The sequence below is a fragment of the Curcuma longa genome, chromosome 1, assembly GCF_044706935.1.
Source record: "Curcuma longa cultivar G26 ecotype Majalengka, Jawa Barat chromosome 1, ITB_CL_G26_1.1, whole genome shotgun sequence".
NCBI classification, from domain to species: Eukaryota; Viridiplantae; Streptophyta; class Magnoliopsida; order Zingiberales; family Zingiberaceae; genus Curcuma; species Curcuma longa.
The window spans coordinates 18,271,166-18,297,122 of NC_133861.1; the positions used below are offsets into that span (position 1 = coordinate 18,271,166).

The 25,957-nt window shown below is 38.7% G+C and overlaps 4 protein-coding genes across 6 annotated transcripts; 2 read left to right on the forward strand and 2 right to left on the reverse strand.

Moving 5' to 3' along the window:
- Nucleotides 1–3,433: 3,433 nt before the first annotated feature.
- On the forward strand, nucleotides 3,434–5,586 carry LOC141834067 (serine/threonine-protein kinase D6PK-like). Its single transcript, XM_074721516.1, has 2 exons — nucleotides 3,434–4,402; nucleotides 4,732–5,586. Exons 1-2 carry the CDS (start codon nucleotides 3,498–3,500, stop codon nucleotides 5,582–5,584), a joined length of 1,758 nt encoding a protein of 585 aa, XP_074577617.1. The 5' UTR covers nucleotides 3,434–3,497; the 3' UTR covers nucleotides 5,585–5,586.
- A 1,972-nt stretch (nucleotides 5,587–7,558) lies between these two features.
- Nucleotides 7,559–8,907, forward strand: LOC141846945 (uncharacterized). The gene has a single exon (XM_074734965.1). It carries the CDS (start codon nucleotides 7,612–7,614, stop codon nucleotides 8,644–8,646), a length of 1,035 nt encoding a protein of 344 aa, XP_074591066.1. The 5' UTR covers nucleotides 7,559–7,611; the 3' UTR covers nucleotides 8,647–8,907.
- Nucleotides 8,908–9,217: 310 nt separating this feature from the next.
- Nucleotides 9,218–18,928, reverse strand: LOC141836171 (serine protease SPPA, chloroplastic-like). 2 transcript variants are annotated; one of them, XM_074723597.1, is made up of 13 exons: nucleotides 18,496–18,928; nucleotides 17,028–17,211; nucleotides 16,825–16,962; nucleotides 15,504–15,674; nucleotides 15,313–15,416; nucleotides 13,615–13,682; nucleotides 12,927–13,093; nucleotides 12,261–12,330; nucleotides 11,060–11,214; nucleotides 10,738–10,843; nucleotides 10,224–10,311; nucleotides 9,998–10,141; nucleotides 9,218–9,575 (listed from the first exon to the last, which is right to left on the reverse strand). In XM_074723597.1, exons 1-13 carry the CDS (start codon nucleotides 18,892–18,894, stop codon nucleotides 9,351–9,353), a joined length of 2,019 nt encoding a protein of 672 aa, XP_074579698.1. In that variant the 5' UTR covers nucleotides 18,895–18,928; the 3' UTR covers nucleotides 9,218–9,350. The 2 variants fall into 2 exon arrangements, with proteins under 2 accessions (XP_074579698.1, XP_074579705.1); XM_074723604.1 differs by lacking the exon at nucleotides 16,825–16,962.
- Nucleotides 18,929–19,432: 504 nt separating this feature from the next.
- On the reverse strand, nucleotides 19,433–24,016 carry LOC141831910 (putative inactive cadmium/zinc-transporting ATPase HMA3). Of its 2 annotated transcripts, none has more exons than XM_074719342.1 (10): nucleotides 23,840–24,016; nucleotides 23,085–23,304; nucleotides 22,715–22,972; nucleotides 22,471–22,568; nucleotides 21,970–22,225; nucleotides 21,761–21,898; nucleotides 21,346–21,673; nucleotides 21,053–21,255; nucleotides 20,789–20,985; nucleotides 19,433–20,695 (listed from the first exon to the last, which is right to left on the reverse strand). In XM_074719342.1, the coding sequence occupies exons 2-10, from the start codon at nucleotides 23,296–23,298 to the stop codon at nucleotides 19,616–19,618; spliced, it is 2,772 nt and encodes a 923-aa protein (XP_074575443.1). In that variant the 5' UTR covers nucleotides 23,299–23,304; nucleotides 23,840–24,016; the 3' UTR covers nucleotides 19,433–19,615. The 2 variants fall into 2 exon arrangements, with proteins under 2 accessions (XP_074575443.1, XP_074575436.1); XM_074719335.1 differs by having other exon boundaries at nucleotides 23,085–23,309.
- Nucleotides 24,017–25,957: the final 1,941 nt, after the last annotated feature.

Consider the following 25,957-nt stretch of genomic DNA (forward strand, 5'->3'; position numbering starts at 1 on the left):
ATCTGGGTTTAGGGTTTCGAGATGCATTTTCTCGCAGGCGATTTTTTTTTTTTAATGTTGCTGAAGTTTTTGTTTTTTCTGGTTTGATTACTTCTAGTTTTGGAGTATTCTGATGGACGCTAGAAACTGGTCCCTTCTTGATTAGAGGACATAGCCGCCCTCCATATTTTTAGTACAAGCGCTTCGACTGCTGATATTCCACTAAAAAGATTTGTTGTTCCATAAATTTGGTTATCTTTTTAAGACTATATATCAATTGAGAGTAAATTGGTGTACATTTTAATGTTCTCGTATTTGAATTTGGATCTCAGTGAAGATTTTGAATACTTAATCATATTTGGCTTATACAATGCTCACTCCTAATCTATTCTAAAGTATATATATTCTCCTGGTTTGAAAAATAGTCTAGGAATTCAAGAAAAAGTATCCCTGTTTGGACCGTTGACATCCAGCTACTAGACCAGTAATTTATCAGGAAGCTTGAGTTTATAATCTTTCTCTATCTATAAAGTGTACACTTATTCTCCACTGTTATAGAATAGCCGACTGTTCTTTGTTGATCAACCTTGTAAGTTGTGCAAATTGAATAGGATTGGTACATGAACCAAAACCTTTGTTGACTGTTGTAGTTACTTCACAAAGAAGATCTTAATAAAAAAAAAATGTCATAAGACTTAATGGTGAAATTATTTTGAAATGTGGTGTTCTTTTCTATTGATTCATCCTCTCCCTCTACTTGGACAAAGCTTTTACTCCTCATGCCGTTTGAAACTCTAATTAGGGTCGATTAATCGAGACGTAGTCCTTAAGTTAGTTCTCTTTTTTGGTTGAACCAGACAATTAAGTTCCTCTAAATGAGATTTGGAAGAGGAATGGGATGATGCTACTAACCTTGACTTGCACTTCACCTTCTTTCCCTTCTCCAGCTGGTACACCTAGATATGATGCCTTTATCAACTGTAATTGTCATTTAAAAAATTAAGTTTAGGAGGTTTGGTCAACTAACTGGTTGGTCCTATTCATAGGTCAATTATTCCTTTCAAGTGGTTGAATTGTCCAGTACCAAATTACCAATGCTAAGTGTAACCAAACCAAACCACCAGTAAACTGCAATAATATATCTTCTCTTCTCTTTATCTTCTCTCCCACCTTCCTCTTCAAGATTAAACAAGGCAATGTGACAAGGCTTCTAAGTTTCTGCAACTAAACTTGGAGGAGGTCTGATATGTGTTTCCCTTTGAGGTGTTGCTGCTTTGTGATCTTGCTTGTCCTGGTGACCATTGCTATTGGTTTCTTCTTCGGATTCGGCATCTTCTCCCATGGCTTCGACAAGATCAAAAACACCTTGCACTCCTAGTTAGCATGGTGATGAGACCACCTTCGTCCCTGATCCAACCTTCACACGAAAGTTTTTAGTATTACTTTTTCCTATATTGGCTAACTTCTAAGACTTGATTGTGGAGCGACCTTCTGTAAGCTCTTCTTTCTCGGCCTTGTGGAACATATTGAACATTGAAATTTATTGTATTGCGTCGATATTAAGCCGACTTACCTCTCTTTATGCTTTTCGCAATAATTAAATGCAGTGCATTCCATCATTGAAGAGCATCTTAGCACATGAAAGCAATGGAACCTACTCTGTCAGAATACATATCTGTGTCAAACTAACGTGACCAGAATTAACTCGTGAGAAAGACAATCAGAACAAAAAAATAATTTATATATATTTTACAAGAATTAATTGATTTTATACCCCCGTTTGTATTTGTAGATCCAAAAATCACGAGATTATGAAAAAATCAATCAAAAGGACAGGGGAAAACCCCAATTATTTGAATGAGCTTATAGAATTTGGTTCTAGAATCGTGACCATTAATTGTTTGTGTTGAGGCTAATTATCTGTTACCTATAAATGAGATGGAATTATATATTAGTTTCAAAAAAGATATGCTCTGAAACCTATAGTTATAAAAATCAGGTTGAATCGATCGGTCCAATTGAAATAAATAAATAAATAAACTGAGTTTTGATCTGATTGTTCGATTGTCCAATCGGCTCATATCTGTATTTCTGGAAGTAAAAAAAGAGGAGAAATCTGTAAACACGTCCTTAATGCCTGCAAAGAAAGTGTTTTCAATTCATAGTTTGAGTTTGTTTTGGGAAAATGTTAATCAAAGAGTCTGTTGATAAAGTGCTCTTGGTCCTTTCTTATAAATCCTTCATTAACATTTTTTTTCCATGAAAAAGAACAATCAAGTTTAAACAAATGGCCTGTTCTTATGTATGAAAAAAAGTTAATTCCCAAGATATTTTTTTTAATAAAATGTCAAATGGTGAATATATTTAGATTTGGTTAGCTCAGTACGTGATACTCATGGGCTCGCAAGGCATTATATAGAGTCAACTGATTTATATTAGAACATAATTAACACAGACCAAGTCGAGTCAGAGTCATCTCAACTAAGTGGGGCCGTTGTACAGAATTGTACTCGATCCATTGGCACATCTAAATTTCATGAAATATTATAACATTTAAAGTATTATATATATTGTTTAAAAGTAAATCAAGCCGTAACAAAAATATTAAAAAAACAAAATATTGTATTTCAATTACTTATTTGATTATATGAATTATATTCTGCCAATTATTTTGCGTGCCAAAAGGCGGTTTTTTCTGCTCTGCTAACTCTCGCCATATCGTTCATGCTTTCTCTAATGCTTCCCCACTAACTCCTGGATTAACCACGTCCAGCGCAGAGACAAAGGCTGCCACCAAACACATGGATTAAAAACCTCTCCTTTCCGTTCTCCCCTCAGGCCTCAGCGACCTGCTCCCCATCAGCTGCTTCCCTTCGTTTGTCGATTCCCAGGCAAGTCGTTCTGCTTGCCCGCTGTGAGACCTCCAAAGTTGTGTTTGTTATTTCGTTTTGTCGTTTTTTTTTTGCGAAAAAAGTTTGATTTTTTTTGCTTGGACTTTGATTGTTCTATCTGTTGTTTTTTTATCTTGTCTTTTTATGCCGCCTTCTTTCTCTCGGATCTTAGTTTCTCCAGTGTCGTTCCATTTGGCAGCTGTGTTCGCGTCGGCTCCGGATTTAGTTTTTTTCTGGTGAGTTCCTTGCTTCGGATCCGATGCTATTTCCTTTCGGTGAAAAGTCTTTCCTAAGTGACATTTTGGAGTCCTGATACCTCGTCGGATTACACGGTCGTCGATGGTGCTTTCATGTTTTCATTTGGTTACTCTTCTCTATAATTGTTCTACTCATTTATATTTTTCAGATCATTAATTATTATGTAGATCTTGCAATTGTTGTATATTCGTTTGTTTAATTTTAATACAAAACAGTAGTAGTTTCATGCAGATTTTATAATTGCTGTACATTTTTTTGATGACGGATACTGGATTGCAGGTGGAGAATCCTTACTTCTGTAATGGAATGTTCATATAGATAGCAAAATAAGTTTTCGGTCGTTCAGCTGGTTTGGCACATCGTCGATTAATGGCTTCAAGGTCTATCTCCATCCCAGAGAAACAATTGAAACTACCTAGCAATCACAAAGCAGAGCTAAATATTCATGCTAGCCAACATGCTCCAAAGTCCAAATTGGGGTCTTCATCATCAAAAAGACCACCAGCCGTTGCAGACAACACAATAGATCATGTTGAGATACAAGTTTCAGAAGGATCTATTGTTCCTGCAGCAGAAAAGGTTCCATCCATGGCTGTCCTCTCATTAGAAACTAATGATGCACCTTCAACTTCTATTAATAACCGATCAAAAGATCTTGCAGCTTTAGTAGAGCCATACAGGTTCATGATCTTGGAAGGTAATGGAGACCAAAGAAACAGCCAGGAATACAGTATAAGTGAGGATCTAACAAAGACCGACGGAAGTGCTAAGCCTAATGACAAAGCAGATGCTACTGAGAACAGAAAAAGTAGCTCGGGCAAGCCCAGCACAAGCATTAACAGTGATGAGAATTCATACAGTAGCTTGAGTTGTAGCCTCAGCAAACCCCACAAGGCAAATGATTTGAGGTGGGAAGCAATTCAAACTGTGCGTGCTAGAGATACTGTTCTTGGCTTAAACCATTTCAGGCTGTTAACGAAGTTGGGATGTGGAGATATAGGCAGTGTCTATCTGTCAGAGCTGATTGGGACAGAGAATTATTTCGCCATGAAGGTCATGGACAAGGGACACTTAACGAGCCGTAAGAAACTTTTGAGAGCTCAAACAGAGAGGGAGATATTGCAATGCCTGGACCATCCCTTTCTTCCCACACTGTATTCACACTTTGAGACTGAAAAATTCTCATGTTTGGTGATGGAGTTCTGTCCAGGGGGAGATTTGCACACCTTACGGCAAAGGCAGCCTGGGAAACATTTTTCTGAGCAAGCAGCCAAGTAAGTCCTATAAATGCCTTGCATTCGTTAATTTGTTTTGACTGTTCTGTTTGAGATGATGATGTCCAGTGTCTGGTTTTGAGTTCAAACTTCGACTGTCATTGATGAAAGTATCAAAAACATACAGAATCCAATCGTAAGGAGTAGTATAAATGGATGTTGCAGTTTGATATACCAATAACTGCTATTAATTGTTCATTTGATCCCAACAAGGATTTCTTCATACCTTGAACCTCAATTGCAACTTAGTCAATATATGACTTGATGAACTCTTTGTATGCATATCTTTTAGTTTGAAAATTTTGTAATCTTTAATCTAAAAATTGCAGATTCTACGTAGCGGAGATCCTCCTGGCACTTGAATACCTACACATGCTCGGCATCATATACCGTGACCTCAAGCCAGAAAACATCCTGGTTAGGGAGGATGGGCACATCATGCTTTCGGACTTCGACCTTTCCCTCCAATGTGCATTTAGCCCATCATTGATCAGAAAATCCAACTTCAAACCTGAAACATCGCCGGGGAACAGCCTTGCCTGCATCGAACCGACATCGTGTGTCCAACCTTCTTGTATTGCTCCGGCAACATGCTTCGGCCCTCGTTTCTTCTCCAAGTCCAAGAAGAACCACAAAGCTAAAACTGACGCAGGGAACCAGGTTACTCCCTTGCCAGAGCTTGTAGCAGAGCCCACAGATGCTCGGTCTATGTCTTTCGTCGGCACACATGAGTATTTAGCCCCAGAGATCATCAAGGGCGAGGGCCATGGCAGCGCGGTCGATTGGTGGACCTTCGGCATCTTCTTGTACGAGCTTTTGTTCGGTAAGACCCCGTTCAAGGGATCGGGCAACAGGGCCACGTTGTTCAATGTCGTAGGGCAGCCATTGCGGTTCCCGGATTCCCCGACGGTGAGCTTCTCTGCGAGGGACCTGATAAGGAAGCTCCTTGTGAAAGAGCCACAATGCAGGCTCGCATACAAGCGTGGCTCAGCAGAAATAAAACAGCATCCATTCTTTGACGGCATAAATTGGGCATTAATACGGTGCGAGAGTCCCCCGGAAATCCCAAGGCCTTTCGATACTCAGAGGTTTTCACGGCCTTCGTCGTCAAGAACAGAGAAGGCTGAACCTGCTAGCGATGAGAAAGGGATCGATACCTCTCCTGAATTTGATTCCTTTTAGCAGTTCCTTACAGCTTTTGAGGTTTTTGTTTTGACTGAGTTCTTTTGGTTTATTCTCCCATTCTGATTTATGAAAAAAAAATTAACAACAATATATTGAATGAAATCATTCGACAATTCTCATCAAATTGTTACAGTGTTTAAAGGAGCATTTCCCGCCATTTGTTTTTTTTTTAAATTTACGTGGAGTGACGCGTCCCCTAATTTAAGAGAGAAACACTAGGAAAACGGCGGAGAGCGCGACAAGGGCGGCGCCGGCGGCCCCATGTGCATTCGCTCCGCTACTTTCATCTCCCTCCGGGCTCATAGCCTCTTCCGTGGATTCGTCGGTGGATGGCTCCGGCGGACTTCCTGCGAGCGGAGCGTCAGTCGGGATTTCGTCATCCAAGTCGTCGGAGTCCGGGCCCGGCGCTGCTGCCGGGGAGGACGACGGCGAGGCGTCGCTCGCCGGAGCTTCAGTTGAAAGGGATGGAGCCTGGGCCGCGACGGGTCCCCTCGAGGCAACGGGGGCGTTGGCAGGGGCGGAGGCGGAGGCAGGGGAGTGAGCTGGGACGGCGGAGGCAGGGGAGTGAGCGGGGACGGCGGAGGCAGGGGAGTAAGCGGGGACGGCGGAGGCAGGGGAGTGAGCGGGGATGGCGGACGAGGGGGATTTCGCCGGAGAATGAATAGGCGCAGTGCGATCGGGCTCCGAGCTTGGACCAGGCGCGGGGACGTCCGCGGCGGTGGCGTATCCGGCCGCGGCAACGAAGAGGACGGCGATCACGGCGGCGCGATACATTTTCCGGCGAAATCGATGGCGGACGGGAATATTGCAAGTTAAAAAAAAAAAAGAAGGGAGATGGAGACGAATACGGAGAGTTTAATTTATATTGGCGGGAGGGGTAGTTGGTCAGGGCCGAAGTCGTTGGCGGAGACAGCAACGTGGCGGTGGAGGTGAGCGGCGTTGCGGGTTGAGCGGGTGGAAGGGAAAGGAAAGTGCGGCCCAAAATGATCCCTCCGATTGGAATTTAAAAATTTGATTGGAATAAATAAATCTATCGAGTGAATTAAAAATTTTGATTCAATTATTTTAATTTTTAATTATTTTTTAAAAAATTAATTAATTTGATTCAATTTTAATTTTAAAATTTTTTATTCGATTAAATTGAATAAATTAAATAAATTGAATTAGAAAAATAATTTATAAATTTTAAATAAATAAATTTATAAATCTTTAATTAATTAATAAAATTTTTATAATATTTAAAAAATTTAATTAATTTGGTTAAAAATTAAATTAACTGATAAAATATCAATTTGATTTGTTTAATTTTTATTAAAAAATTTAATCAGTTCAGTTGATTCAAAAAAAAAATTCAATTTATGATTAATTTAATTCAATTCAATTTTAATCGAATATTTAATTTTATTGGAATTAAAGAAATTTACCTAAATTATTTTTTTTAAAATCCAACGGGTCATATATATATATATATATATATATATATATATATATATATATTTGAATTTATTAAACCATAAAGTGATTGAAAGGGACGTCAATGGACAATTGGAAATAATTTTAACTTTTGCTTAAAATAATTTTCAAAAATTGAATTTTATGTCAATTTTATTTCCTTATTAGGTAAATAATAAAGATTGAACATCTTATTTCATATTTTTATTTCTATTTTTCTCCTTTTTTTCCATCCAGATAAATTTCAGCAGCTTGCGTCCGCGATCCATGCCAGTAATCCGCTAATCCTTCAGGTTCAGAGCCGCTGTGATCCGCTGAGAGGCCCAAACAGCTTGGCCCAATCCATCCATGCCTCGTGTTACCCCGTAGATAAGCGCCACGTAAGCCCTGAGTTCAATTTGAACCGTAAACCGATAGAATCTACTCCACTTGTTGAAGCCGTCAAAAGACCGATAACCGGATCCTCTCTATATATATATATATGTTGCCGTGCCAGAGGCGTGACCGATAATTCTCTTGCAAACAGATCCCTTGCCCTAGCCCCCATCTGTCTCTCGCGCGGTCGGCCTCCGATGGAAGACGAACCATCATCATCCATGGCGAACGCTTCTGAGGCATTCCTTCCTGGCAGCCGCTCCCTTCCACCGACACCCTGCTCCGAAGATTCCGCCTCCTGCCTCTTACCCAGGAACCCTACCTTTTATAGGGTTTCCGCGGCGTCGGGGCAGGAGATCGACTCCGGTTGCCTCCCCTCGCAGCTAAGGTTAATGTCCGAGTGGGAGGAGCGCGAGATCGATTGGTCACTCGACGAGTTCTTAAACGTCCGGAGGATGGGCATCCCATCTGCGTCGATGGAGTTCTCCGTGCCTTTCCCGGTTGATTCGCAAGCGCCGCGCGCCGCCGGGTCCGAATCGGTCTCTGACTCTGTCAACCAGCAGCTCTTGGCAATTGCGGATGTGGACGACGGCAAAGGACGAGATCAGGCTGCCGATGATCTTGAACTGGGCGCTCAGCTCTCCGTCGAGGGGTTCGAGTGGGAGGAGGTGGATGCCCGCATCGAGGGAAGGGATTCGATTAGCATCCCGGTCGTCGGTGACGACGAGGGATCTCTAACGATTACAGAACACGAGCGAGCACTCGAGATCTACGTCTACGAGGACGCAGCGTGGGAGGTACTCCCTGACGTCGTCGACGACTTAAGCGACAACACGATCGAGGACGAGATGGCGTACCCAGACGAGGCGACCTCGGATTTAGACTCCTATGAAGTACTGATGGAAGACGTCGGCATCAAGGACTGCCCTCCTGCAGCCAAATCGGTGGTCGAAAGTCTTCCGTCTGTGTTCTTCACGGAGGAGGGCATCGCCAGATCCATTGCTATGTGCGCAGTGTGCAAAGACGAGTTCTTGGTGAATGAAAGACTCAAGCGGCTACCTTGCTCTCACCTGTACCACAAGGAATGCCTCTTGCCGTGGCTGGCAATTCGGAATTCGTGCCCCCTTTGCCGGTTCCAGCTGCCGACAGATGATCTTCAGAATGAGAGATGGACGATCAGGGTGGAGGAACCTGAGGAGGAGGACGAGGTGTTGCAGCCCAGTTTTACATGAAGCTTCAAGATTTGTAAATGCAGCAAGTGCTATGTGAGTACGCACGCACACCGGAAGATTGTAGCTCCAAAGTTACCAATATGTAAATATTTGGGTCGTCTGTATCTACCTTTTGTAGAATACAAATTAGGTAATTTATTTTTTGTTATGTTGATAAATTGCATTGCAGGAAGCTAAAAAATTCTGTACCAGTGTTTCCTGATGGTTGTGGTTTATGCTTTTTAAGATTTTATATGCAAAAAGATAGTTTTAATTGGATTTGCTAATGATGTCATGGTGCTCCACAAATATTAGAATTAATGTTTATGGTGTTCCACACATATTAGAACTATGGATTGCATCTGAAGGAGATCGCTTGTTAAGTCCCATTGCATTTCAAAAGTCGTAGGCTAGGTATTCAGTGGAAGTATCAGGGCCAGCACATCTCTAAGACAATGTCAAATGGTTACTAATATGATTAACCAATTCACTATGTTAGATGTCAAACATGCATTGGAAGACATGACCCATGATGTATAATAGCTTTAGACAAACGTATGAGAGTTCACAGCTTGATGGCTTTTAAACCCAAAGATGTGATATCCTGTGAATAAATTTATTTCCTCCACAATATTGACCTATGTATATGTATGAAATCATAGTTTTAGAACCTGATCTGCTCGCGCCTCCACAACTTGAGCATTTGTGGAAGATCCAGAATATAATTAGCCGAAACAATCCTTTATCAGGTGTAGTAGGCGTTTAGCATCTGCTGTGCTACCCGTTAAATCAAGCAAAATGTCATCCATTCGTGCTTGAACCTCGCCAGAGTTCATCAGATCCTGCAATACTTCATTCGCTGCTATGTCCAGCCCAAACAGAGAATTTCTGATGGCGCTGAATCTTTCTGTTAATGTTGGTGAAGGCCTTGACACTTCAACTAATCGAACCTGCAATATGAACAGAGAATGGAAGAACAGATGTAGCCATCAGTTGACGGTAGAGTTTTTAGGTGATAGTTATGTATCAAACTGAGGCGGATGAGTCTGAGACTAAATTAAAGATCATTTTCACTGGTTCCACACATTCAGCAAGAGATATCAAAAGTGGATAAATTATATACGACACTTTGACAAAGAAAGAAAATTTGTCAGTAAAATTTGAAAAAACTATGGAGGGGGTTTAAGGGGCCAGGACATACCATTGGCAAACACCAATCATTATAGAATTAACAAAGAATTACTTCAACTAACTACTCGATCAGGAACCTTTTAGTGAAAACACAAGATATTCAGGTGAAAATAAATTAGTACACACTCAATTTATCGAACCAAGGAATTAATGCCTGAATCATGAAATTAGTGAAGCAAACCTCAGTATCAGGATCTATGTTAGCTTTGAATTTTGCAATGGCAATTGCTCGTGAGAATCCACCAATAGCATCAACCAATCCTCGAGGAGCTGCATCTTTGCCTGTCCAGACCCTACCTTGAGCAACCTCCTCCATCTGATCTATCTGGTCACAAAACATCTCTTAGTGAAGGTAACAGGGCAATGAAAAGCAATATGCTGGACAATGGATGTGTCACAATCATTACAGTCATTGATCGTGATAAAGCAGCTTTGTCACGGAATTGCTTGTAAGCATACTGCGTGGACTTTGCAAAGAGTTCTGCTTCATCTGGTCTGTGTCAATGTCATCCCAAATAAATTAAAATTGCAAAAGAAACCAAATTGAGTTGAAACTGAATGACCAATCTAATTAAGACGATGATACTTCAATATTCCATTTGGAGAAACATTGTACAACTAATAACATTTTCACAAGAAGGTGAAGACCTCATATCACAAGGGCATCTTGTAACATTTTTATATAGTATATTTTAACTATTAAAAGACAAATTAGCCTGTACCTACAATAAGGCTACTATGACATTTTTCTGCCACCAAGATAGCTATCAGTGATAAGACACAATACTAGACATGAAAAACATCTTCTAACTTTAGGCTGGTGAGATTTCAATTTAAAACATCCGCTACCTAGCTATGTACTCAATACCTCTCTGGCAATGGATCACATAAAATTGTCTTTAAAAAGCGACAAAGCCTCACCTAAGAAGACGCTGATCAGCAACATTAAGCTCCGCATATTGACCCCTAGACAGAATCTCCTTGTTCAAGTCAATCCTTCCATACAGCTTGTGTAAACTAAACCTCCCTGCAAATGCTTGGGATTAGCACACCTTTTTTTTCCTCTCTTTTTTCCGTTTTTACTTTCTTTTGGAGATCATAGATGCCCAAGTAAGAAACCACAGCACTTTACCTGGGTGGAGTCAGGATCTCCAGTCTCAGCATACCTTAAAAATCAAATTTTCTAAAGCATAGCAATACCTTCCTAGATAGACAACAGGGGTGTGTAAAGCAGTAAAATCACCTTTGACAACTCCAATTGAACCGGTTAAAGTGAGCTTCTCAGCTAAGATAACTCCTGCTGCCATAGCCAAGTAGTATCCCCCACTTGCTGCAACATCAGACATTGATGCAATCACAGGTTTAGAGGCAGCAAGTAGCTTGATCTCCCTCCAAATTCTGGGAAAAGAGAAATCAAATTAGACAACGAACTGAACATGAAATCTGACATTATCAAATAAAAAATAAGAGAGAAAAAAAACAAGATAGCCAATTAGAAGAAATTGACAAATCATAGTCACTTGTCATACTGCATCATGCACATACATTATTCATGTATTGATACAAACAAAAGTGCACAATTTTTTGTTCATTAATATGAGTGGTCATTGACTATCAACTGCAAGAAGTATAGTGAATTATGGAAAAAGGCATGGTCCCTTTTTGTTCTGGAATAGTTCTCATCATCTACAAATATATTGCTAACTGTAGAATAATTTGTTTACTCTAGTTTTGATATTGTATTTGATTGACAAAAAAACTAATGTTCTACATCAGCCTTACAACTAATGCCTAACAGGATGACAATGACTTGAACATGTATTTTCTATTGCCATTAACTTAGAACAACAACTAACAACGTTGAGTATCAACTATTAAGTTTCTCTACTATATGCTATATGGATCTTATTTCTCCAGTGAAATCCCAATGCTAACATCATATCCATATTTTAAGTTAGGATCTCTTTTTCAAAAATAGGCGTCAGGCTATAATTTTAGATTATTTTCTTAACATTGACAAAATTATTCTCACAATCTTTACCAACCATAGCACACCTGTTATATATTTCCAGAAACTGTACTTCTATTCCAAGTTACTATTATAATCTTATGATGATGGACCTTGCACCACAACAATTAAAGAACCCTTTTTTTTATCATGAATCAAAGTGCATATGTGATCTATCATTTGTAGGGCGCCTTCAAGTCCATCCTTTGCATATCCTAGCACCCACATAATGAAAGTTGTTGGTGACATCCTAGACTTGTAACAAATATAACTAAGATCCATGACCATAGGTAAGGATTTTTGACACAAAATTATGCCAACTATCTAGGTTCTTTAACAGCTTTTGTGGTGTTATTTCTATTATTGATGACAGTTTCTGTTAGCAATAGTACTAATACCTCACACAGGTTAAAAAAAAAGAGCCATAAATACTTACAGATCAGAAGCCAGAGCATCACCACCAGGGCTGTCAATTCTTAAAATAACAGCTTTGAACTTATTTGACTCTGCAAGAAAAGAATGAAATTGCTCCGACTTAAGAACCATAGATTATATATCAATAAAAAAAAATCACTAATACTCATATTTATCAAAAGTAAAAAAAAAAACTGCAAATTTTCTTTAAAGCTGACACTATCCACCATCCTGTTTCCTATACACAGTAGTTTGATATATAAACTAGAATAATCATAGACATGAATTCCAGCATGAGCTCTCAAGTTTCAACAAAGCTAAACTTGACTAAACAAAGTTTTTTGTTTGTTTGTTTGAATAACAAATGTGAAGCTCAATAGACACGCTTGAAGCTAATTTTTCAGCTTTGCACCAGAAGTTTAGGTGGTAAAGACATTTCAACTTGAGCCCACAACTTGGATAAGGGAGTTTGGTGTACGATAGAAGTCTTAATTCATTCAAATGCTATCTAACAAATAATGTTGGCAACGTAGCTTGGCAAAAAAATGAAGAAAAGTGAAATGCATTAATAATGAAAAGTAGGCAGCTTTATAGGCAAAAATTAAAATATACAGATAAATCCTTTAAATTTACAAGCGTGAAATAATGGTGCCAACTTGGCATAAGAACATGCAGCTAGTGAACCAACCTCTGACACTGCGAATCTTCTCAATTAGTTGTTCAGCAATGATGCCAGAACTAGCAAAACTGAAAGGGTTTCTAGTACGGGTAATGACCCCAGAAGCTCTGATTATGGCAATTGGCTCTTTGCCGCCATCTAAACCAAGAGTTGATTTTCTTACTCTTGTGTATTTGCTGTTGAAGCAAACAATTAAACACTTGTATGATTAGTTGGTTAGGCAATGTGTTATTCTTATTAATTGTCTAAGTAGTACAGCCCCAAGCCCCCTAACAACTATAATCTCTAGTATGGTCCAGTGAAAGCTACAACAACAAAGAATGAAAATAACTACTGCTGCTGGAAACAAAGTTTCAAGATGAAAGAAAGCAGTATGACCCCAGTGGGACAACATTAGTTTGCAGTTAATAAAACTAATAGCAATGAAATAATACTGAAACGATGAAAATAACATAACACTTTAACTCTCTTTTAGTATATCCATCTCAAGGAAATAATACAAATTGGTTTCCACTTGCAATTGTTGAATAGAAAGAGACATTACATAAGACACAAAATCATGTATCCACAATTATTATTTTCATGATTTCCATATTGTCGAGCAAGTCGTGACCATCTACACTATTTTTGGCATATAAGAACGCCTAGTGCAATCCAACCAGAGTAAAATATAAATGTTTTTGAAGATTTTTGTTACCTATAGTCCACCATGAGAAGCTTTTTCTTATGCTTTTGGCCCAATCTCTCCTTTAGCATCGACAAGACCTACCTCATGTCATAAAAAATCATCGAATTTACTAAGAAAAAATCTTCAAATTGAAGAAACCAAATAGAAAAGGGAAAAAACTGTTAGAATATTGTAAACTAATTCCATAGTTTGAATTTTGGATATAGGAGTTATATAAAAGATGCTTGTACATTAATCCAAGATGGAAAGGATGCAACTAAAGGATGGAAAGCATTTTTCATTGGAAATACAGAAGCAACTTACATTGATTGCCAATATTATCTCAAACTGTTTGGGTAACTTTCCATAAGCTTGAAGCTTAACATCTCAATAATTTTTCATAGAACATGAAACTTTTCCTTAGTTCAAGCATTCATAAAAGTGACCAAAGTTTCTGGAAAAGAAGAGCAAACATTTTTGGGTTTGTCAAAAGGAACTCCTTGACTGGTCCCTTATTACCTTCAACAACCTCTGTAACTGGAAAACTAACATTGATCGACATCACTACAATAGATATAGAAAATTTTCTGCTAGACTATCCACTGTTATAAAGAATAATACATCTTCCTGAAGGAGACATCTAAGTTGGAAATATCTGTAATACCAGGATCATCTTGTGATTCAAATAATACCAAGGCCAATGAGATGGAAAAGACAACTTTTCATGTTATCCCTAAAATAAATCCATTACAATATGAACTGTAATGATTTTTTATGTCTCCTGACCCACACACATCCTTGTCTGTAAAGACCTTCCTTTATTGGAATCAAATTGATTATACAGTTTTTCAGAAGAAAAGAATATCTATTATTTATAATGATGTCATAAAAAATATGTGTGATAATAACTTATTAGTATTAGCTACAATGTGTGTGACATAATTTTTCTATACTTAAGTTTGCTTAAGTATTTCTAAGTCAGTATCTTTTCACATTGGTATTTTAGATGATTATTTTATAGAAAATAGTTAGATGTTTCATAAGATATTTATAAAATTCTAAAAATCATCTAGTGAAGTAAATCATGCTTGCATCCTAAGCTAGAAAACATACATTTTATGTAATCACAAAAGGTAAAATTCTGAACAAATGTTTAAATTAAATCGCTAGAAAGAGGCTTAAAAACATACTTTCTGTTTGATCAAAATACAACATTATTAACAAATATTTAAATTCAATTGCTGAGCTAGCAACTTGATATATAATCTAAACAAATCATCTGTTAGAGCATTTTGAAAGGATTCTTGACATAAGAATATCACATAGATCCACATTTAGGACCAAACCATAGAAGTCCATTAAACAGAAAGTTTATCATAAACCACAACTAGACAATCAAGATAAAAAATTATTTTATGGAAAAAAAGAACTATCCAAGTGCCTCTATGATGCATGCTGATATGAGGCAAAACTATAAAAACAAATGGATATGCATTTTAGCAGTCTTACTACTTAAAAAATCAGTAAATTTAATCACAGAAGCAGTTCAAAAGTTATGTTGATGCCTCACTTTGAAAACTGATAACCATAGACATTGATCTTAGAAGGATTAGTAATTAAAAAATATTAAATTAACAGAATAATAAGATTAATCAAAAGGGTCTAATGAAGATACTATTTCATGCACCTCGTGTATGAATAATTAATTTGCCAGTCAGAAACTTTCACCTCATCATCATACATTATGTTCGTTATCCAACCTTCTTCTTTAAGTTTTTCAACTTGATAAACTCCAGAATTAAGAATATTCTCAATTTCTTCCCTTCTCTTTCCTTGAAAAAAGTTTGAGATTCCAAGATACTAATTATTAAACTAGAAAACATGAAAATTCAATCCCAACAAAGTGCATGAGGAGATACCTTGACTCAAAGATATTGTTTTGAGCCAATTTTCATAAATACTATCAAGCAGAGAACTGAACATTTCACGAACTTCTTTAGACATGCTTTTGTGAGTGAGCTGCTCTCCCACACTCTTGTACGGACCAATTCTATGAACTTCTGGATGGACACCTGCTTTTTCTAGTACACCTGCAAAATTATTGGCAATCTTAACAAACCATAGAGACAATCATGCACAAGCGACAAGAACATTAAGTCAATTTGGACAACTGCACACGAAAATCCAATCTGATATCAAGTTGTGTGTGTGTGTGTGTGTGTGTGTGTGCGCGCGCGCGCGCGCGTGTGTATGTCAATATACTCAAACTGAAGTTTTCAAACTTTGACAATCCAATCTTTCAAAACTATTATAAATATGCATCATGTTTGGATTCTCCATCATAAGATGAGAAAATGCCATGTGGCTCCTGCTTGGCACCTCGAATCACAATTGACCTATCACACAGGAAGCACACGAAAAAATTAACAGTCGTTGCCTTCTGCACTGGAAACTTCCATAAGATCCTTGGATGAAGCTCAAGCAAACCTCAGTTGTCCTGAATGCCTTTCCCTTGAGTAGTCTTTCTCTTCCTGTTAATCTATGGACCTCAATCAATGTGAGAAAATCAATCATTGGAGTGATACAGCTTCAGCATCAGAAATATTTGTAAGCACTGATGCTTGGTACTCAGATCAAAATGTTTTATGTTTCAATCTATCAAATTTTTTGTGATGAGTTTTCCTGTGTGAGAGGCAAGTTGTGTTCTGATGGGGAACCAAGTGAGTGTCATGCATCATTTCTGGCACCTTATGAAGGAGAGTGTAAAGAGGTACACACTTTTTGCAATTTGAAATATCAGATAGGAAAACAGTAAAAACCTTAGTTCATGTATCAATTTGTTATAACATGTAATGTTTGAGGCATAAAAAAATGCTTCCTCCCAAAGCTATCATAGGCAATAGGAACACAACTGCATGTCCATAATGAATCCAAAAGGTGATGTACTATTATTATATGCATTTTCAATCCTAAAATTTTGCTGTTATTTCAACTTTTATGAATATTTTAGGGAAAAGCGAACAAAAAACAAATCAAAGCAAATGATTAGTATGCAAAAAATCGAGATTTATACAACAAATCATACAAATAGCCAAGGCAAACTCAATTGACAATCATGATCTGCTATAATGCTTAGCAAGTTGTTAAAAATCACTAGCATTTATATAACAAAGCAAAAAGACTTGGAAAATACAGTTAGATATTTCAACATATGCACGATATACTGGTGGGCATACATACCACCAACAAATGTTGTTTGAAGTGCCAAACCATATAATCCAACATTGGCACATGGAGGAACATATAACTCTCCACAAGCACATGCAATGTAATACTCCTTCTCTCGACACACAGGTACATAACTCACAATGAATTTACCTAAAAAGAGAAGTTATCTGATTAAAAACTCCTAAATTTTTCATAGAATGATTTTGTATCTTCACCTGATTTTTTGAAGTTCAGTATATGCCTTCGTATTTCATCAAGTTTCCCCCATCCACAATCAAGTGGTTCTATATGAAGATAAATACCAGATATACGAGGGTCATATGTTGCTTTTAAAAAATTTTCGCATATTTGTGGCAGAGATAGTCCTGAGGAGAAGCGTGTCCATAACTGATCGGATATCTGCAAATACAACACATCTCCAATGAACTGAAGCAATCAAAGGTGCTGCTAACATGTTAGTTCAAAATTAAAAAGAATTACCAATTGTTATGTCCTGAACAAGTATTGTAGCATCATATAGAAGTATCACAGTGTACAAATTTGGCCATAGTTTAATAGTAGGTACAAGGTTCAAAATCTCAAGTTGTGCAAGAATTTTTGACTTTGACTAGAACAATACTATTTCACTAATGTGTTGATGCTTTGACGTATGGTGCTGGTGGAGAATTGGAGAGCAAGGAGGGAAGAGATGAAAAAGAAGTTTAAACTTTCACCCAATGGAATGATACAAATTTTAAATTATTTTGTACGACCACAAGTTACAACAAGATAACAAATATTATTTTAATTTATCTTGATGCATTTTGTAGCATGTCAAAGCGTATTGAATGTTGATATATTTTACTCATCGACATGATTAACACAATATTTCCTATGTTGAATAGTAATTTAATGGAATGAACTTTGGACTGTGCCACCCGACACAATATGAGATTTCAAACATGAGTAGGAAAATATTCATAGTAAACTTTGATATCTTAGTAAAGTATTTCATAGTATCTTACCAAAGTATTAATAGAGGTGCACATTTTGCAATACTCTCTTCCTTATCCTTGCCGCCTCAAACCAACCCCCCCCCCCCCCCCCCCCCCCCCCCCCCCCCCCCCCCCACACACACACACACACACACACACACACAACACACATAAAAAGGAGGATTGGAGGATTTACATGTATCCTTACATCATAAATATTGTGTTAATTATCAAAAGTGGATCTTAAACAGGGAATTTATATGATGAGCACAGTGTGACAATGCTATAGACAACAAGTTTGATCTTCTTTTTAAAATGATCTGGTTTGCTCTTTCTAGTCGTTTGTATATTTTAGCAAATAACTATGTTTTAGAAGCACCGGATGCTGAATAAAAATCATGTCATCACAATATAAGGGCATTCGCAATTGCAAAGACAACAATACTTCGGCACATTGTTTTATGTAATACTAATATTATTAGTAATCTATGTAATGCATCATTTTTAATGGCGGTTACTCAATCATGCATGCTCATAGTGCGCAAAATGTTAATGCAACTAAGAATAGTTGCCGCGTAAAAAGCCGATAAGCGAGAGAGAGAGAGAGAGAAAGCTGAGCTGAGGGATCTGAGAAAAGAAGCCAAAAAAGCTTCTTTGAGTGATAAAGAAAAGAAAGAATTAACATTCGACAAGAAACGGCAGAAGCAACCTTTCCGCGAAGTTGCATCTTGAGCACGCTACCCTTTTCGATCCGCTCCCAAGGGAGAGCGAAGAACAACCTCAACTGGACGCCCAACCTCTTCCACCATCCGAGCTCCTTCATCTCGAATTCCCCCGTCGGGTAATCTCGCCCCACATCGGACGGCGGGGGTGGGGTTCCGTCGCTTCTCCCGGATATCTCGATTCGTTCTCCATCGGAAATCGAGGCGGAGAACACGAGGGATCGGACGGGACAGTCACAAAGACGATCTGGGGCGGGGAGAGGAGGGAGAGGCGGAGAGCAATGAAGGAGAGCGGCCAGCGAGGATCGGAAGAAGAGAACAGCAGGTAGAGCTTGCAGGGTTCTGCGGCATTGAGAGAGCTTCAAGACAAGAAATCGTGCAGCCATTGCCCCTTCTCTTCCTCTTCCTCTCGCTCGGCCGATCGCCTTCGTCTTGTTCGGTTAAATGCCCGTATAAAAAGTAGAGGTAATTCCTTTCGTGCACAGTGGGCGGCCACGGTTCTGCGGGATCCGGAAGCTCGATTGTTCTGTAAGCCTACTAATGACTTAATCTGAAGCCAACTGCTTTATTGATAATCATTTCTGCCCCCTTCCTAATCCTGAACACAAATAACTCTTTCTTAAACCCTATAAATAATTTTTTAATCTTTTTTTTCAAATAATTTAATTCCTTTTTAATATACGATTTAAATATTTTAAATTATCTTCTTTCCCTTTTTTTTTCCCCCGACTTATTAATTGTGGAAGGATTTATATTTATAGCCCAAGATCATTTCACATTAGTTAGATATCTCACTTTAAGTTCACTCTAAAACCATAGAATCAAAACACTATTATTGTTAATCATCAAAGAAAACCTTTCTAGTCCATGAAAAATTATAGTTTGCATCTTGGACAGAAGAATCATCCAACAATATCACGTAGCAAAGAAGAGTTATCTGTATGTTTGCAATTCTGTAAAAAAAAAAATAACCATTACGAGTTGGTAGTTGAATGATCATCTTGAGCTCTAAAACTGTATGATTAAAAAGGATTACCCAAGAAAAACTCCATTCCAAATTTAATATCATACTCCCTTATTTTCTTCCTAATATTGACTACTCATCTTCTACTCTGTTATGATTTCAGGTAGTTGTATTCTTTCACTTGCACAACAGCTATCTTTCTTTCCACAGGCCTTTCTGTAGCTCCTGCAGCATCCACCAATCTCTCTTCTCCCTGTTATTGCTCCCTGTGAAGATGAGCAACCTTCTTCCTTGCCACACTTATTTGCGTCGCTGCCACAACACCCAGCATTCTTTTGGCTGGTAATGTCCTGCTCACGACCATGTTTCTGGCTATGTGACCCGACATTAGTCTGGCATGCATCGGCAATCGATACCAAGTGTTCTTTTGTTGAAGTACTAACTGCGGCCTGTAAATGCATTGCTTGGCCACAGTGAGAATGACAATGACTGTGCACAGCTTCCTCCTCTAAACCTTGTGCATGGCCACATTGAGAACGGGAATGGCATGGTGATTCTGCTTGGCGATCCTGGTCCATGCAAGTGTCGTGCATAATTTCTTCCTTCACACCTCGTGCATGGCCACAGCGGGAACGGCATGGCGATTCTGCATGATGATCTTGGTGGACTGTTTCATCATTAGCCTTCCTGTGGTCATGGCAGCCAGACTGGGCACAGGTGCTTGAGGATCCACGCGCACCTTTCGGCTTGCCGGAGCATGTTTTATGGGACGAGCCACAGCATTTTTTGCCTGAAGAAGTTTTTGATTGCAGCAGCATCATGCTGTTTAAGATCACCAGCAGGCAAGTGCCAACATCCGCAAGGACAGCAGCCCAGAGCAGTGGGTGTCCGGCAAATGCAAGTGCTAGAATGGCAATCTTAGTGACCATGGAGAAGATTATGTTTGTGATGACCGTGTAACGTGTTTTCCTCGCCAACCTGATGGCCTTGACGATCTTACCGATGTCATTTGACATCAGAGTGATGTGGCTCGTCTCCATGGCAACCGCTGAACCTGATATCCCCATTGAGATTCCTACGCTTGCCAGCGCTAAAGCTGGTGCATCATTCATCCCATCGCCAACCATGGCCGTGTAGCCTTCCCTCGACTCGAGCTCACCTATCAGTTTCACTTTGTCTTCGGGTAGAAGCTCTGCGTGCACTTCTTCCATGCCATGGTTTAGCTATATGTTAAACAGGCAACACGTCAGAAAGGTAAACAATGCCATTTGGTTTCTGTCGTCTAATTTTTTTTCCAAGAAAACAGTTTGAAGTACCTGGATTTGTGCATGCATTGCTGCTTCTTTGCTATCTCCTGTAAGCATTACTGTTTTTATGCCTAATGATTTCAACTCCTTGATAGCTTCTGCAGCCCCTGCTCTGCATGTATCAGAGAGGGCATATCTTCCAATTTGAACCATGTCCAAGAACACATATCCAAAGGTGACACCTTCATGTCTCTCCGAGCTCGAAACTGAGATCATTAAAACAAGATGTAAATGCAACATGACCAAACTTGATGGCCAACGTTCTGAATGTACCTGTCTCAGATGAAGCCCTTGCTGCTATTCTTTGGTTACCTATATAAATGTTTCTTCCCTGTATTTCTCCATATATTCCCTCTCCAGGGTAGATGCAGAATTCTTTTACATGTTCTGGTTTTGGTTCAATGGAACGTGACCTAGCATGTTCAACAAATGCAGCCGCCATTGGATGGCTAGATTTACTCTCAATACTCGAAACCCTGAAACAAAGTAAACATCTATTCAATTTCCAAATCTGCAAATTACATCAACAAGGGTAGGGATTGCTGCAAATTTCCACAGAAACTTACCAGTAAAGAAGTGTATCCTGGGCGACCTTGCTGCTTGTGGATTGGAATTCCACAATGGTGAACTCTCCTCTGGTTATGGTTCCTGTCTTGTCAAATGCCGCGACTTTTATTTTGGCCAGGGATTCAAGAACATCTCCACCTTTGATGAGAAGCCCTACTCTTGCTGCTTTCAGGAGTGCACAAAAAGTTGCCACAGGTGTTGATAGCACGAGTGCGCACGGGCATGCGCTCACAAGAAGGACTAGTGCCAATTGAAACCAGCTTCTGGGATGTTTAACCTTTGTTATCAGAGGAATAATTGAGATTACTGCAGCTGCTATCACCACGGCTGCGAAAAGATAGATTGAGATGAGGAATCAAAGAAACTATATCATTGCTTAAACGAAGAAAACCATAACATGAATTGCCTACAGACCTGGTGTGTAATACTTCGTGCAAGAATCTATCAGACTCTGTGTGCTTGATCTGCTGCTTTGTGCATCTTCGACCAATCTTGCCATTCTAGCAACGGCAGAATTCTCAGCAAGAGCGGTCGTTCGGACACTGATATAACCTGCAAAGCTAGTTAGAGATCGCTAATGAATTCTTGCACTCTTCAGTTTCGAACTTGTGGGAACATGTTACCATCTAGGTTGAGTGTTCCAGCCCAGACCGGGGAGTCGGCCTGCTTGGCTACTGGGAAGGACTCTCCGGTGAGGCTTCTCTCATCAACTTCAGACTGTCCGTCAACTACAATTCCGTCTATTGGGATTACTTCTCCAGCTTTGACAGCAATGATGGTGTTGATTTTGACATCGTCGACGCCCACAGCTTGACCTGTTTCAGCTAGAACAGCTTTCTGAGGAGCCATGCTCATCAGTGATGACATCCCAGCAGTAGCCTGCAGGTTAGAACATCTAGCTCAGTTCAGCTCTTAAAACCTGATGCACTGAGAATGCATTGAATTTTACAACAAAAAGTATACTCTTTTACAATTGCCCAGCTCTTAAAACTATTGCTCAGTGATACATGTACGTTAAACAACAAACAGTAGCTAAGGATTGTAAACGTAAGATGAGACCGAAGAAATTGCATCAACCGGGTAAAAGAAGAACCCTTGGTCCGTTACAGAGTACTCATACTAACCTTGTGACTGGCCCTCGTTTCCAACCATTCAGCAACTGTGAACAAGAATACAATGAAGGCTGCTTCTGAGTAGTCCCTGAGCGCAATGGCCCCAGCAACTGTTCAAAGGCATCAGCATTGCGACATTAAATAGCATTTATGAGATAGAACACCTTGAATGCGAATTAAGGTTATGTGAGAAAGAGATGCTTGATCAAAGTGTGGAGCTATCAACATTTCTCTGTATTTTCAAGGACAGTAATACCTGCAATGAGCAGAAGGATGTTGATGTCCAGCGTAAGCCGTCGAACAGCTGCGACGCCTCTCAAAATAATCGGCACAATGCCGACTGAAACAGCTGCTATAGCAAACCACCTAAGTGGATGGAAGAAGTGCTTGAAAAGCGAGACCAGTAGTAGCATTCCACAAGCCAAAATGTATGGACTTGGCCATTTCTTGGCAACGCTTGCAGATCCATGTGTGCGAATTGTAGCTTCGAGTCTTGCCTGGTTCAGAGCCTTAACTGAGGAAAACAGCAAACCGCATCAGATTGAAAATGAAAGTGGAATGCCCATCTTTTGTTGCATGATGAAGTTAAAGGAGATCCTTTTTCTAATATGTTCAGATCGACTCACGTATGTCCTGCTGTGAGATGAGGTTGCTGTCATGTACCACGATCACCGTCTTGCTTGGAACAACCACTGTTACCTTATCGACTCCATTAAGAGGCTTCAAAATCTTCTCAATTAAGGGGACTTCGGATGTGCAGCAGATGCCTAACACGTCGAAGTAGCTCTTGTGGTACTTTGCTTCCTTGGCTTTCTTGTCTTTGCCTTGTTCTTCACCCATCGTTTCCTTTGCTAATCACACAACAGTTGCGGAATGCACACACCATACGATGTGAAAAGTAGGAAATTCCATGAAACAGACAAGACATTTAATTACAGAATGCAAATGGAGGAGACGTGTAGATTACCTCAATTGCAGAAGTGACAGAGACGAGGGACGAGAGCTATAAATGATGGGAGGGACCTTTTCTTGAGTTCATTTAAATTTTGATCAAATTTGATGCATAAACAAGATGAAAAAAAAACACACAAAGTTCTTTCTCTCACTTAAATCTACCTTGTATTGTCTTGAATCTGCAGGCCTCTATTTAGTCTCTAGTTTTTACCATTTATCCTTCCGAATTCTCACTTTTGACACAATGTATGTCAGATTGCAACAACTTAATTTTTTGTTTTGCTAGTCGAGTTAGTACTCGACGGTAGATTGTCATACATGTTTTTGTTCTTGTTTTCAAGGAAAATAGAATCTGAAAAAAAAAATTGAAAACATCCAAAAGAAAAGCCACCGAAAGTTACAAGTGCTGCTCTTTCTGATAAATTACCTGAAAGTAGATGGGCAAGAAAAGCCACTGGCATCAACTTTGAGGGACCTCTACACTTATTGCTCTCCGTCTTGGTTTTAGCAAACAGCCCATTTGGTCACTTATTTTCTCTCCATTCCCATATGTGGCACAAGCACATTTAGCTGCTCTGCCATGAGCGGTGGCGTTTGATTTATATGGAGTTCCACCGGTAGATGGTCAAATACTGCATCAAAAGCATAGAAAAAATTATCATTTCAACTTAGAAAACTATTATATATCATTCTTCGTTGAAGGTTGTTTTAAAGAAAGGGAAAAAAAACAATGCATGACAAAAAAAAAATTAAGTAAAATGCATAAACCGAGAGAAAACGAAAGTGAATGCTTACCAAGCAAAACCCACAACATAAAAGGAGTTGGCTCTTGCAGATGGTGACTACGATAGAGAAGCAGGAGGGTTTAAGTAAAGAAAGCAAAGTTCATAGTGGACAACCAAACCCAAACAAATATATATAAACAACAAGATGAACATAATTTTTTTAAGGACTGAGACCATAAATCAGTCTTGTCCTCAGTGAGCTCCTAGTAGATGCCACTACGGCACGACCTTTCAATGGGGGTGTTTGTCCTTTGTTTACGGCTCTATCTCATTGGATTCATAAATGGCTGGCCATTTTTCTAAGAAATCACAAATCTTCTTTCTGTAAGGAATGTAATCAACAGCCACTTAGAAGATCCATTGTGATTTTTTTTACATATTAAAACGATATATTATGCTGAGAACGCAGAGGAATGAAAAGGCTCGATAACTTTTCATAACGAAGTTTTTTACTTTTGTTTATTATTTTGCAAAAAAAAGACACTGTACTCTCTCTTTTTTCTCCCAACAATTAAGAACGAAGCAATATCTGGAGGTGGATGCTGACTGCCGCAGCATTGACTGATCGATCATTGAGTCAGCGGCGGATAAATCATGAATTCCTTTCGCTTGGAAAGATTTTGCCAACAAGAGCACACCACGACAAAAGATTCATCTATGTTCTTCATAATTAGATCTCTACTGTTCTTCTTTGGTCAGGATGTTATTCTTTATTTGAAATGATAGAATTCCAATGAATAAAAAAGCATGTTGCCTATTCAATTATTTGATTGCATGGTTTGGAAGCTGAGTGTGTCTGAACTCAGAAACACCAAAGTGTTCATCCCACTTGGAAGGTGGTCGCAAACAAGGGTGTCATGTTTATTGAAAGTAGGAAAATTGCTCATGGGAAATCAAAACACTCTATTTAGTGATCAAGCAATCCTTATTAGCCTAACCAATTGGACAATTATTCCTTTTTGTTCTTTTTTTTTTTTGGTTTTTGTCACAAGGAATGGCATTTCAAGGCGAAGTGGATCCTCCATATCCCTAATTAACAATTGGTTGAAGTACACAACATTATCTCTAACAAGTGGAATCAAATCCCATCTTAAATTATGCTCTAATACGTTGGCAACACAAATCAAAATAAATAATTAATATTTCTAAAGGTCATTAGAAAAAAATATTTATGGTTAACATCCTCTTAAACCACTTTCTCACTAAATCATTGAGGTATGGCTGAACTGGATCAATCTTTCCAAAATTAATATTAGATCTTTGATAAGGCGATGGAATATACGATCATTTTCATAAGAATTTTTTAAAATAAAATCTAAGATTTTATTTTCTTTCTTATCCAATAATAATAATATGTAGTTGTTTCACAATATTTCTTTACTTGCATGTCTTTTTTTCCGATCCACGTTCTAAATTATATATTATATGAAGATTGATAATATTATTATTATTTAAGGTCACATGAAAATTTTTATGATTTTTTTAGTTGAAACGCAATAGAATAATTTAATTAATTCCATTGAGCTTTTTATTATTTAAAGCCACATGATTTATTATATTCTTCTTACATCAAATCTAAGAATTTTAGTATTTTTAGTCTTTTGTTTAAAGTCACAGGAATCATTTCACAAATATATATTGCATCACATCAGAGATGTTTGTGTTATTTAATTGGATCTTTTAGGCTATTGTTTAAGCTTGCATAAAAAAAAATTCCCCTCTAATTGCACCATACAAATTTAAGCTTCCTATCTAGGTTG

Coding starts and splice junctions, on each gene's coding strand:
- LOC141834067 (XM_074721516.1), top strand. CDS start 3,498: ATGGCTTCAAGGTCTATCTCCATCCCAGAGAAACAATTGAAACTACCT. Junction 4,403..4,731: donor TTTTCTGAGCAAGCAGCCAA/GTAAGTCCTATA, acceptor TAAAAATTGCAG/ATTCTACGTAGCGGAGATCC.
- LOC141846945 (XM_074734965.1), top strand. CDS start 7,612: ATGGAAGACGAACCATCATCATCCATGGCGAACGCTTCTGAGGCATTC.
- LOC141836171 (XM_074723597.1), bottom strand. CDS start 18,894: ATGGCTGCACGATTTCTTGTCTTGAAGCTCTCTCAATGCCGCAGAACC. Junction 10,844..11,059: donor TTCAATTGGAGTTGTCAAAG/GTGATTTTACTG, acceptor AAGCATTTGCAG/GGAGGTTTAGTTTACACAAG. Junction 10,142..10,223: donor CTTTATCACGATCAATGACT/GTAATGATTGTG, acceptor TTTTGTGACCAG/ATAGATCAGATGGAGGAGGT.
- LOC141831910 (XM_074719335.1), bottom strand. CDS start 23,873: ATGCCAGTGGCTTTTCTTGCCCATCTACTTTCAG. Junction 21,899..21,969: donor TGGAACACTCAACCTAGATG/GTAACATGTTCC, acceptor CTAGCTTTGCAG/GTTATATCAGTGTCCGAACG. Junction 21,674..21,760: donor CACGAAGTATTACACACCAG/GTCTGTAGGCAA, acceptor ATCTTTTCGCAG/CCGTGGTGATAGCAGCTGCA.